Source organism: Sminthopsis crassicaudata, chromosome 4 (assembly GCF_048593235.1).
Source record: "Sminthopsis crassicaudata isolate SCR6 chromosome 4, ASM4859323v1, whole genome shotgun sequence".
Taxonomy (NCBI): domain Eukaryota; kingdom Metazoa; phylum Chordata; class Mammalia; order Dasyuromorphia; family Dasyuridae; genus Sminthopsis; species Sminthopsis crassicaudata.
The window spans coordinates 263,958,391-263,971,855 of NC_133620.1; the positions used below are offsets into that span (position 1 = coordinate 263,958,391).

The window sequence follows — 13,465 nt, forward strand, 5'->3', positions numbered from 1 at the left end:
TGAGTTCTTCAGGTCTCATCCTGGGCTCTTTCTTTGCCCCTCTTTCTACAGTGTTTTCTTAGAAATCTCCTTAAGTTTCATAGTTCAGGTATCATCTTTACAAAGATGATTCCCAAATCTCTAGCTTTAATCTCTCCTGAACTAACCTTCAGTCATGTACGATCAACTCTCTAATGCATAGGATGTCTCTTTATGGGCTGATTCTTGGGCATCTCACACTTGTTCAAAAGGGAACTCAACATTTTCTCCTCAGAGAACTGCCTTCTTCAATTTCACCTGTTTCTGTTAGAAATACAGCTTTCTCAGGCTAACCTCTCAGGTTATATCTGTCAATCCTTGACACCTCCCTCTTTCTCCTCCCTACTTCCAAACCTAATCAAATCTTCTATATTTTAGTTTCCAAACATTTCTCACATTCATTTCCTCCTGTCTACTCACACAGTTATTACACTAATTCAGAGGTTCATTATCTTTCCTTGGTACTATTGCAGTAGCCTAACAGGTATCCTTTCCTCAATTTTCTCTCCTTAATTTGCCTTTCACAAAATGTCTAAACCTCTGTCCCCAAGACTTAGGAATGACATTTTTTTTTTTTTACTTCTCAAAAGCTAAAGTGGCTCCCCTTTGTATCTAGGATGAATTTTTAAAAACCACTTAATTTTGCATTTAAGGACTCCCATAACCTGATTTCCACTCACTTTTCTATGTCTAGCTTCATTTCATACTGTTCCTTTTTGGAACTCTGTTTTCCAGAAAAATTAGATAAATAGTTATTACCAAAAGTCAATACTCAATCTCCCACACAATCCATCTTTCATTCCTAGATTGTATTTCATTTCTGCTTCTCAGAAACTTTGTCTTTCTCTAAGTTTGAGCTCCTCCATGAATCTTTCCCTGAGCTGCCCAGCCGAGGGCTCTCTTTCTCTTCAATCTTCCTTAAACTATATCTATTTGTGTAGAATATAAACTCGTTGAGGGTGGAAAGATTATTGGTGGTTTTTTTTTTTAATCTTTGTATCCTCTTGAAACAAACTAATGATGCTGTTATTGAGTGCTTTCCTAGTAACATGAGTTAAAATGCTAAAAGATCCAGAATTAGCCATTGATATTTATTACTATTCAAAGAAATTGGTCCAGAAATTGAGATGGGGAAAAAATAAATTAAGATTGTTTGCTGTTCAATCTATGACATGATGTTAGATGGAAAGACTGATGAGTTAGTTCATTAGCACATATATTATAGAGGCACTGTGGATGAACAGTAATCTAGACACAAAACTGAATAGGAAGGAGAAAGTAGGTGAGATTGTTTTGAGTAATTATGGAGAGCTTTCAATAATCCCAAGATGTTCCTCAACTTCCCCCCAAAAATCTTTTAAAATCAACATTCTTCTGTTGATGCCATATGGTTACAAATCATAAAATACCAATTTCCAAAGAATAAAAATTAGTTATGACCCAAAAAGCAACAGAGAGGCATATGGTAGACATAAGCAAGAGGAAACATATTGCCAATTATGACTTGAGCACAAAAAAACAGTGTAAACGATATCATCCAGGAAATAAATATGATTTATTATACATTTTTAAGGGCTTGCATGTAAGGCATGGCACCAGGCTCCAATGATCTAAAGACAAAATGTGAAATACCTGCTCTCAAAGAATGTCCATCCTATGAACTGAAAAGATGGGCCAGTCACCACATAGCCAGGGCCAGGTATAATGGAAAGTCAAAGTAGTGCAATGATAGTCATGGGTGGAACTAAGAATAACAGAAGTCACAAAAAGAAATTTAGGCTTGAGGTAAGAATATTTTTTTTAATAATTAGAGCTACCCTGAAGTGGAACAGGTAGATCTAGGAGATGGTGAATTCCTCTACTCTATTTTACTCTATTTCAAGCAATATTGAATGATTGCAATTTGTTGAGTATGATCTAGTGGTGACTGGTTTTGGGGTATAAATTGGGCTGTATGGTTCCTAGGGTCCCTTTCAACTCTGAAATTCTGTCTTCATTCAGCAACCTGGACAGATGGATAATCTCTGAAGAATCTGAAGGTGCTATGAAAAGAATGCTGGATTTGGAGGTTGGGAACCTGGTTTTAAATCTAATTTGGGAAGTACAACTTATTTTTCCATAATTACCCACTTTTTATGCAACCTTCAAATGTGACATCTTGAAACAGAAGTCATTTTCAATTAATTATTATTAATCCTTCTAAGTAGATTACACACACATAAGTCAAATTCCATTGTGATTAACTCCACAGTCAATCCAATTTTTGTTAAAAGCAGAATTTTGTTATAATATATACTTTCCTAGAATTTGCATTTGAAAAGTGCAAAAGCCAAAAAACACAACTAAAATTTTTCATTTCTCTAGTGACACAACCAATGAAAAGAATTACTCTGAAGCCAGTTAGAGGGGAAGGCAGGGAGATTTATTTGAAGGGTTTAGCAACCACTTTCCTCTACTAAGTTCTTAATATTTTTTTCCTACTATGTTGTTCTGCTTAAGTGAGTTCTTCTAAAGAGAATGATCAGAATATGTCAGGGACTACCTTTCAATCTTCACTGACTATTTCCAAGATGATCTAATTCAACATTCTGAACCAGGAAGGTAGACAGAGTTGAACTAAAAAAATTGTTAAACTATCAAGGTATACTCACTGGATCCTGATACTCTTTCCATGGGCAAGAAACAGAAAATGTATTTGTATAAGATTATTCATCCTAGGGATTTTACCATAACAACAATATTTAGAATGAGGATCATAAGAAAGGTTTGAGGAGGGAAAAAACCAAAACAAAACAAAACAAAAAACAACTGGAAAAATTCTTCCTCATAACCCTTCCTATCTATTTCCTACATCCAATAAGAAGGGGAGGGGAAAGTGAGAAATTAGGGGGAAACAGGATAAGCTCTAGAGAGGGGTCTAGAATTGGTCAATTTTCATTTGCTCAGAGGAAACGTAATCCAAATAAACAAAGAACACTGCTCTCAAGATTTTCCTATTCTATATAGATATTTTCATTGTAATAGTATTGTTTAATTCAAATGTATGATATGATAGCATGTATCTGATGAACATTAAACAGAATTTTACTTGGAGGTTGCAATGTTATACTGAATAAGTAATCTATCCCTCAATATCCTTATTTATAGAATAAAGATAATGCAATGACATATTTGTGAAAAATGTTCATATTTTAATTGCTATATATTCAGTTGTTTGTGAGATCATTAAGGTGTTTTTTTTTCTTCCAAAGGTTGCTGTTGTACTTAATGAGCACATCAAAATTCAGTCACTGAAAAACTGATTTGTTTTTTTAAAAACACAAATCCTCAAATAATTTGTTTCAAGAGGCTTTACTGCCCTCAGGAATGGGCACCAAGCTATATAGCCAATTGATCAAGCAACAAGCATTTTACTAAGAGCCTACTCTGCACCAGACACAAAGACAAAAATAAAAGTCTTACTACTTTTCAGAATAATCATATCTCTTGGACATATATTTCATGAGCAATTTTCTTTCAAATATTTTTGAGGTAAAATAATAGTAGTTTTCATTTTTAAAGCGATTTGGAGTTTAAAGAGAATGAATAGAATCAATACCAGTATCACAATAGCACAATTAAGTAGATGAGAGTGTACCTATCAACATGCCTATTTTAAAGATGGGCAAACAAGAGTTAATTGACTTATTCAAGGTTACATAACTAGTCTTGCACAGTGGACAATTTGTCTAATGTTTTTTCTTTATAATACGATGTTGCCTTGATAATAGACTTGTTATGCACATAGCATTATGATATGAATAGGTATACACAGATAACATATAAATATACCATACTCTTATTCCAATAAACATAAAATCCATATATTAAAAACCTTATAAATTATGTGGCTGAAATGGAATGCTGAAGGGCTGATTTTTGATGCACTGATTTGCATGGAATTCAAAGCACTCTAGACTTTTACTTCAACATGGATTTTTGTGATGAATTATATCATTGAACTAGGTAATGTAGTGAATAGCATACCAGGCCTGGAGTCAGGGAGTCTTAAGTTCAAATCTGCCCTCTGGTCACTATCTGTGTGACCCTGGGCAAGTCACTTAACTCTGTTTGCCTCAGTTTCCTCATCTGTAAAATGAGCTAGAGAAGGAGATAACAAATCATTCCAGTATCTTCCAAGGAAATCCCAAATAGGATGAGGAAGAATCAGACACAAGTGAAAGGAATGAACAACAAAAGAGCAATTAGCCTCTCACAAAAAAAGTATACCAATGAAAAGCTATACTCTTTTCCATCCCATCCTTAAAATCTAAAATGCACACTTCTTTTTGCTTCAATCTTTTTAAGCTGATGGTTTTTGACATGGTCTGGTGGCCTAAAATCATAAATCCTAAATTATATTTTCTGTCTCAAAAATTCTATTCTCATCTCACCAAGATTGGTATGCCCTTACCTGTTTTATGACAGGTGGAGGTTTCTTGCTCACATCAATGGTTGGGAATTCAGGAAGCCCAAATTTGTCTCGGCAAAAGTCTCGAGTGAATTTGTCGCAATCATAGATGAAGAAAGTCCGTCCAAGCATGGTAACGGGCTGCCCCACAGCAAAATCTTTGGCAGTGTACCATTCTTGTACGTCCTGATCAGAAACTTCCAGGACACATCGAGGGAAGCTTTCTAATATAAAAACAGGGAGATAAAAAACCAAAAGTTTGAGTTGGAGGGAAAGCTAATAATCAGCTTTCTCAATCATTCAACAATTTATCAAATGCCCACTTTGTGCCAGGCAATGGGGATGTGAAGACAATGTTTTCAAGACACTTCCAGTCTATTGAGGGAGCATATATGTACATAGATAAATATAAAACAAATGGAATAAAAAGAGAAGGAAGAAGGCACTGGCAGTGAGAAGGAAAAAAAAGTCAGTAGATGGCATCTGAAATGGATTTAGAAGGAAAATCTGGCCCAATTAAAAGGCTAAGATACTTTCTAAATTTTTGTTCTGTCCTAGCCACAGACTATATGTGAATCAAGTTATTTATATTCAGATGTTTCTTCTTTTTGCCTTTATTGTCTCCTATCTGGCTCACTTCTCAATCCTTTGCAATATAACTTTTGACTTCATCATTCCACTAAAACTGTTCTCTCCAAAGTTATTAATAGTCTCTTAAACTGTCAGATCTGATGGCCTTTTCTCAGTCTTAATCCTTCTTGAAGTTATTTACAGTATTTAACATTATTGACTAACCTCTCCTCATGGAGATTCCTCATCAATCAGTTTTCATTATATTTATTATTTTATATTATATTCAAGTATATATATATATATATATAAATAATCTGTTAATTCTCCTTTGCTAGATCTTCTATATCCTGCATCCTAATTGTGGGTGTACATAGTGAACAAGACCCTGATCAGCTTCTATGGATTTAATTATCTTCTCTCTGAAAATGATTCCCATCTATATATGCAGCTTCAGTCTTTTTCCTGAGTTATATCACTAAGAATCTACTGGACATTTCAAGTCAGATGGCATATAAGTGTGTTAAACTCAGTAGTCCAAAACAGAATTCATTATCTTTCACCCAAAATTATCTCTCTTCTCTATTTCATGCATTCTTCCATTCATCAGCTCTGCAATCTAAATTCCTTCCTGGCTGATTCACCTCACCTATCTAATCAGTTAGCAAATCCTGATTTTATCTTCATATCATCTCTCACAACTATCCCCTTCAGTCTACTCATGTAGCCACAGCCTAGTTTAAGGACCTCATCATCCCTCATCTAAACTACTCCTGGATCACTGATTAGTCTCCATCCCTCAGGTTTTTCTTCTCTCTAATCCATGCTTTGCATAGTCACCAGTGATTTTTGTTAAAGCATTATCACTGAGCACATCACTCTCCAGCTCAATAAGCACTTAATGTCTACTTTTAAAGATAGGACAGGATGTGCATTTTCTTTAGTAAAGGGAACTTTCAGGTGAGGAAACTGGTGCCACAGTTCTCTTTTAATGTCCTGACCCAGTTTCCCTAATTGTCCTATTCAGTTACTCTGCCTCAGGTTATAAACATTCCCTCTTAATGTTAGGATAAAGGCCTTATATCTTAGACCTTAGGCTATCGTCATTCCCCCTTAATCAATTCCATCTTAATTGATGGGATAAAGGTCTTTATCCATTTTAGGCATCATTAGAATATCTGGAGCCTCTCCCGTACCTCCCTCCGTTATGCCTGCCTCCATTATGTCATCCTCTTCCTAGATGCCTCCCCTCATTGGGCCATTCCTATCCAGGTACCTCCCCCATTATGACATTGTTCTTGTTACCCTATAAAAGAATCTTCTTGTTAGAATTCAGGGCTGGATTCTTTGAGAAGTCTCGTTCAGCCCTGGGACGAACCCTGGATCCATTTGGTCCCAGTAAATCTCTCCATTTAATAAATTCTGTATTGAATACTCTCTAATCTCTATCTTGCTCAGTTTCTCCAGCCTCTCTACTTTTTTTTTTTTGCTTGATGAATTTTATTTATCTTATTATTATTATTATTATTATTATTGCTTTTTATTTTCAAAACATATGAATGGATTTTTCAACATTGACCCTTGCACAGCCTTGTATTCCAAAATTTCCCTTCCTTCCCTCCACCCCCTTCCCTAGATGGCAAGAAATCCAATATATGTTATACATGTTAAAACATATGTTATATCCAATATATGTATACATATTTATACAAATCTCTTGCTGCACAAGAAAAGTCAGATTAAAAAGGAAAGGAAATGAGTAAGAAAAACAAAATGCAAGCAAACAACAAAAAAAGTGAGAATGTCGTGTTTGATCCACATTGTCCCCCAGTCCTCTGTGGGTGCAGATGATTCTCATCATCACAAGATCATTGGAACTGACATCAATCATCGCATTGTTGGAAAAAGTTCATCAGAATTGATCATCGTATAATATTGCTGTTGCTGTGTATAATGATCTCCTGGTTCTGCTCATTTCACTTAGCATCAGTTAATATAAGTCTTTCCAGGCCTCTCTGAAATCATCCTCCTGATTGGGAAACCCCCTCTACTAATAAAGATCAGTACCTCTTAAATAAGTTAAGAGAATTACCTTAAAATCAAATAAAAATGCCTGTGTTTCACATTTAACTCCTTTACAAGCTGGTTCTTATTTACATTTCCAGCTTTATTATATACTATTGCCTTATACATATCCCAAGGCCCAGCTAAACTTGCCTCCTGACTCTTCCTTCATCTCCTCTCCTATTTCTTTGTACAATCTGACCTCATGCCTTGCACACATCTTCTCTGCCTTCTGGAATCCCTAGGTTTGTGGTTTTTCCCCAAAAAATTTTAGCTGATGCACTACCTTCTACTTGAAGTCTTCCCTATTCCACCCAGCCAGTATTGCATCCACCCCTTCTCCACAAACAAAATTACCTTATCCTGATTTTGTGCTTATTTATGTATGCATTGTTTCTCACAATAGGATTTCATTACTGTCTTTGTATCCTCCATACTTATACTGTGCCTGGTATGCAGCAGATGCTCCAAAAAATGCTCAGTGAGTGACTGATTCTTTACTACTTACAGCTTAAAGCTTCATCTTCATGTTCCACCCAGATCACCCAGATCTGTCTCTTCCAGGGCTGTCCTACTCTTCTCCATCTGACTTAGTACCCTTTATGCATTAGACTTTCTCCACCCTGAAACTCCCAAATATATGATCTCAGATACTGAAAAAGTGAATCCACTGATCTTTGGAGTTCCATCTGTCTTGATAGCTGATTGAATGAACATATGTTTTCATATACTGCATGGGGATCATAATTTAAGGTATTAACAAAAATTTAAAAAGCTGTACCTAATGGTCCAAAAATATCCCTTCCCATATAAAATAACTTGTAACCTAACATCATTTTTCATAGGCCATTATCATACTGATGAGTCATCTGACTTGAGATGTCCAACAGGTACCTAGTAATGGAATTCAAGAAAAACTGGAGCTGAACATGCAGACTTGGGAGTCATTTGCAAAGAGCTCAGATGGTCATTGAAAACCAATTTTGTAGATAAGGGACTGGTGAGTCAGAGGTGGAAGGCCCTGCCTAAGGGCCCACAAATGAGAGAGGCAGGATCTGAGCCTAAGTGTTCGAGGGCAAATACAGGGCTTTGCCCACAATTCCAATACCGAGTTACCAAGGAAAGAACTATTTGCCTTGCCATGTAAAGAGTCATAGAATCTTTGACCTGGAAGGAACCTAAGTGCAGTCAAGTTTCTTGTAAATATAAAAATACCTCTAAAACATGACCATTTATCCTCTACACAAATACACTGAATGATGGGAGCTGAGTACTTCATAAGGCAGACCCTTACGACAGCAATAACTATTTACTAAATTTCTTTGAGCCAAGATTTATTTCCCTTCAACTTCTGTCCATTGCTTTTGAGTTAGTTCTCAAAGAAATTTATTCCCTTCTCTACACGACACAGCGGCCCTTCAAATACTCAGATAGGTATCGTGTCTGTGTTTGGTTTTTTCCAAGCAATACATCTCTCTAGCCTTCAACCATTCCTCATATGATGTGGTTTTTCAAACACCTCTTAAGAGTATGTAGTGTATATTATGTTAAGTCCATGTCTCCTTGTAGCAAGGGTTGGAATAGGAGAATACCTCCTGCAGAATGTCCATTGCCTTCCTCCAATCCCCATCTCCCCTCCTCACATACACTACAGAGGACATGCTCAGTCCTGAAGGACTTGGAACTTTGGAATGATGAAGCCATCCATTGATAGAAAAAAGCCCATAGGATATCAAGGCCAGGCTTAAAGTGATCTAGGAAATACATCATCCTGACTGCCATGTTAGGCAACTGTCATTATTGGGGGTAGGGGAGGAAGAAGCAAACTTATTCACCCCTCCCACCAGTCCCTACCGCCTATGGGAAGATCCAAAAAGCTGCAAGCCATGCATCCTGGAGAAAAGGAGAAAAGGGAAAGAACAGAAATTGTATCCCCCTTTAAAGTACAACAACTGGCTGGCTCTTCTTGGTTCTGTGGCCAATTCTGACTTGATGCATATCTCCCTTTTCTTAACCTTGCTGTCCTTTATTTTCCTTACCTACAAAAATGAGGGAACTGGCTTCTGAGATCCCTTTTAGCCCCAGTTATGATCCAATGGATTTCTGTTCTGTGGAGGTATGGAGAAGCATTAAGTTGGAATCACCAAATACTGGCTCTCATCCCTGCGGCTCTCATCAAGGTTAAGTGACTTATTCAAAGGCATGCAGTCTTTGAGCATCAGAGACAGGAGATAGACACAAGTTTTCTGACTCCAGAGCCACTTTTCAATATACCATGTTGCCTCCTCTGCATCTTCCCTGCTACAATATCTTTGTGCACACCTGAAATGAATTTCTACCCTTTTTGGGTCATCTGAAATCTCTACTACTGAAATCTTCAGTCTCTCCCTCTTCATTAATCCATCCTTCATAATATCATAGAGTAGAAGGCAGAAGAGATATTAAAGATCTACACATTCCAGTTTCTTCATTTTAAAAGTGAAAAATAAGAGGCTTACAAGATAAAGTGACTTCCAAAGTCATATACTTTAGTAATTGGTAGAAGTTGGGGTTCTGAGAGATCACAGAATCATAAGTCTCAGAACTGAAAGCGTTTAGTCAAACTCTAATCAAGAGCCTTCTTACAACATGCCCATCAGTTGATTCTACTGGTTACTGGTCTTATTCCTTTATACTGATAATATGGCAACATAGACAATCTAGTCTCCAGATTCAAAAGTATTTTAGTGTCATGTCACATTGAAAAGGAATGAACAGGTCACCTGATATATTAACATGAATACTGCAAATCAAAAATGAATAATTTGGGTAAGATTATCTATACAATAACAATGGCAATAGAGCTTCAGAGAATTAAGGCACACTATCACCATTACTATTAAATATTGTATTAGAAATGTTAGATTAGCAATAAGAGGAGAAAAAGAAATTAAAGACATTGGAATAGGCAATGAGGAAACCAAATTATCACTCTTTATAGATGATATGATAGAACATTTACAGAATCCTAGAGAATCAACTAAAAAACTACTAGAAACAATGAACAACTTTAGCATAGTTGTCGGATACAACATAAATCTGCATAAATTAAAAATAAACTCCATTAAGAATAACTGTAGACAATATTAAATATTTGGAGTCAGAGAATTAGGGGCATTTGGATGGTGCAGTGGATAGCACACCAGTCCTGGAGTCAGGAGGACTTGAGTTCAAATCCAGACTCAGACACTTAATACTTCTTAGCTAGTGACTCTGAGCAAGTCACTTAATCATAATTGCCTCATCAAAATAAAACAGCACCTTCCTTTGGCTATGGTCTCAGCAAAAAGCCTTCCTCAATTACCCAAGAGCCTTATTCATAGTATTTTTTCCCATCTATAGCAAAAACTCTCTTGGGTGTTTTCATTGAAGAAAAATAACTAATCATAAGTGTGAAAAATATATACAGTTACAAAGTTTATGTAGGTGAGTAGATAGAGAATCTTAAAATGTTCAATTTAGGAGAAGTATTTCTCAGTCCTAGATATCTCTGTCCAGGCAACTATTTTAAATCTACTCCTAGTCCAGGCCTTTCCCTTCCTGGTTTACTGAGAAGTCTACTTTCTTTATGTAATTTCCTTGAATGTCTAGGGTGAGCTCTTCTTCTTCTTCTTCCTTTTCCCCCTAATAATAGTTTTTTATGTTCAAAATACATGCTAAGAGTTTTAACATTCACTCTTACAAAATCTTGTGTTCCCCATTTTCTCTATCCCTTCCTCCCAACCACTCCCCTAGATAGCAAATAATCCAATCTATGTTAAATATGTGCAATTTTTCTATACATATATCCATATTTATCATGCTGCACCAAATAATCAGATCAAAAAGGGAAAAAATGAGAAAGGAAACAAAAGCAAACAAATAACAACAAAGGTGAAAATATTATGTTGTGATCCACATGCAATTCCCACAGTCTTCTTTCTGGAGGCAGATGCATCTCTCCATCACAAGTCTATTGGAATTAGTCTGAATCATCTCATTGTTGAAGAGAATCACGTTCATCAGAACTGATCATAGTATAATCTTATTGTTGCCATGTACAATGATCTCCTGGTCCTGCTCATTTCACTCAGCATCAGTTCATGTAAGTCTCTCCAGGCCTCTCTGAAATCATCCTGCTGGTCATTTCTTATAGAACAATAATATTCCATTACATTTATATACCATAACTAATTTAGCCATTCTCTAACTGATGGGTATCCATTCAGTTTCCTATTCTTTGCCTCTACAAAAAGTGGCACTACAAACATTTTTGCACATATGGGTCCTTTTCCTTTTTTTGCCATCTCTTTGCAATACAGAGAAGGTGAGCTCTTCTAACTAGTAAAGGAAGCAGTCTCAATGTTCAATCCCAATATCTCTACTAATCTCTAGACTCATATAGCCAAATTCCCACAGGACATTTTTCACTAATACCTCAAACTCATATTCACAAAACTCAAGTAATCATTATTCTCGCTTAAATCTATCCTTCCTTCCAACTTCTCAATTTATGCTAATTTCACAACCATTTCTCACATCCAAGTTTCCAACATCCCAGTCATTTCTGACTCTCTTCTTCCACCATCCTTTCACTCCCCTCCCTCAAAAAAAATACAGTTAAGGTCAAATTCTGTTGATTTTAACCTTCACAACATCTCTTTTATCATCTCTTCCTCTACTCACTCAGGATCTCACTTGCTTTGATCATTTCTCTCTTGTTTTATTGTAATATTATCCTAACTGGTTCTCTGCTTTCAGTCTTTCCCTTTATTAATCCATCTTTCATAGGATCATAAAAAGTAGAAGGTAGAAGAGACCCTGAAGATCTACCCATTCCAGCTCCTTCATTTTAAAAATGAGAATATAAAGTTCTTAAGATACAGTGACTTCCAAAGTCACACAGTTTAGTAATTGGGAGAAGTTGGGATTCTAAGAGATCATAGAATCGCAGAACTGAAAGGGAGTTTAGAGTTCATGTAGTTAAACCCTAAACAAGAGCCTTCCTACAATATGCCCAGCAATTTTATCATTAAGCCTTCACATGAAGGTATCATACAACCTTCTACCTCCCAAGGCAATCCACTATATCTTCAGAAAGCAATTGAGATCCACCTTGAGAGCTCACTCATGTGCTTCCCACATAACTACCAAAATAACCCAATTCAAGGTCTGATCATTATCATTCTGCTCAAAAACTATCAATGACTTCCTAATTCCCATATGATAAAATACAAATTCCCCAGCTTGACATTAACAGCTACCTTCAACTTGGCTCTAAACTACCTGCCCAAACTTCTCATTATTTTTCTTCATGCACTTTAACATTCCTGACAAGCTATTCAGCTTTTCCTATTGATGTTCATTCATTCATTCTCCATACTATAAATGCCTTCTCATTGTTTCCAGTTAAAATTCTTCTCTTTTTTTAAGGTTCAAGCTCAGATACACGAAGCTTTCCTTGACCTTCCCAACCAGGATGCTGTAATAGGCATAGGACCTGCTAGATATGGTGAACCCTCACCAATCAGATGGGAGCCCAGCAACATGGCAGGAAGATGGCCAGTGAAACATAGTTGATCTAGGACCAACTAGATTTGGTAAGCTCCTAAGCACCTTTGCATCCTTGATGACTGCAAAGAATAAGATAAAATGGTAAATGATTTGTAGAATTTGCTCACAAACATGAATGATTATCATCATTATTTTACAGGAAGTATATAATTTAAATGTACATTGAACTTAAGGTCAAGAGAGAGCTGGGCTTGAACCCTGCTTCTGATATTTAATAGCTTAATAACTATGTGATCATAGGAAACTCAGAACCTTTCTAACCTCAATTTCTTCATCAGTAAAATAAAATACCCATATTACATATTTCATAGGACTACAGTGAGGATCAAATATATATAAAGCACTTTGCAAGCCTAAAGCTAAAATATCATTTTCTTACTAATGTTTTTATATTCAGCACTGAATAGAGAGCTGTTAAATTATATTGGATGCACAGAATCCAATGACCAAATGCCTTTTGTCTTAGTATAATATTCTGCTTTACATTTGCTGAGTCAGAGTTCAGGTCTGTTGTCTTCTCCTTCCTATCACATCATATTAAATAATAAAGATTTTCTCAGCAAGACCTTTCTCATCTGAGCTGCTGCCATGTTTCTCTCTCTATGTAAGCTATCACACTACTTGTCTGAAAGTTTACATGGGAATTCAGAGCTGATGAAAACTCTTCAATTATAAATTTCAAACTTAGTCACGCCAGAATAAAAGGTGGAAACTACTAACCAAGCAGTTCAAAGTGGAAATGGAACTGGAACCTACAAAAGATTCTGTGCT

At 36.2% G+C, this 13,465-nt stretch overlaps 1 protein-coding gene across 2 annotated transcripts in view; it reads right to left on the reverse strand.

The window, feature by feature from the left end:
• Positions 1–13,465, reverse strand: part of EFHC1 (EF-hand domain containing 1) — a 97,346-nt gene that overhangs the window by 27,173 nt on the left and 56,708 nt on the right. For both annotated transcript variants that reach the window (XM_074310658.1, XM_074310659.1), the window contains exon 6: positions 4,472–4,692. In XM_074310658.1, the coding sequence (XP_074166759.1) occupies positions 4,472–4,692 (221 nt within the window). The remainder of the gene's footprint in view (positions 1–4,471; positions 4,693–13,465) is intronic.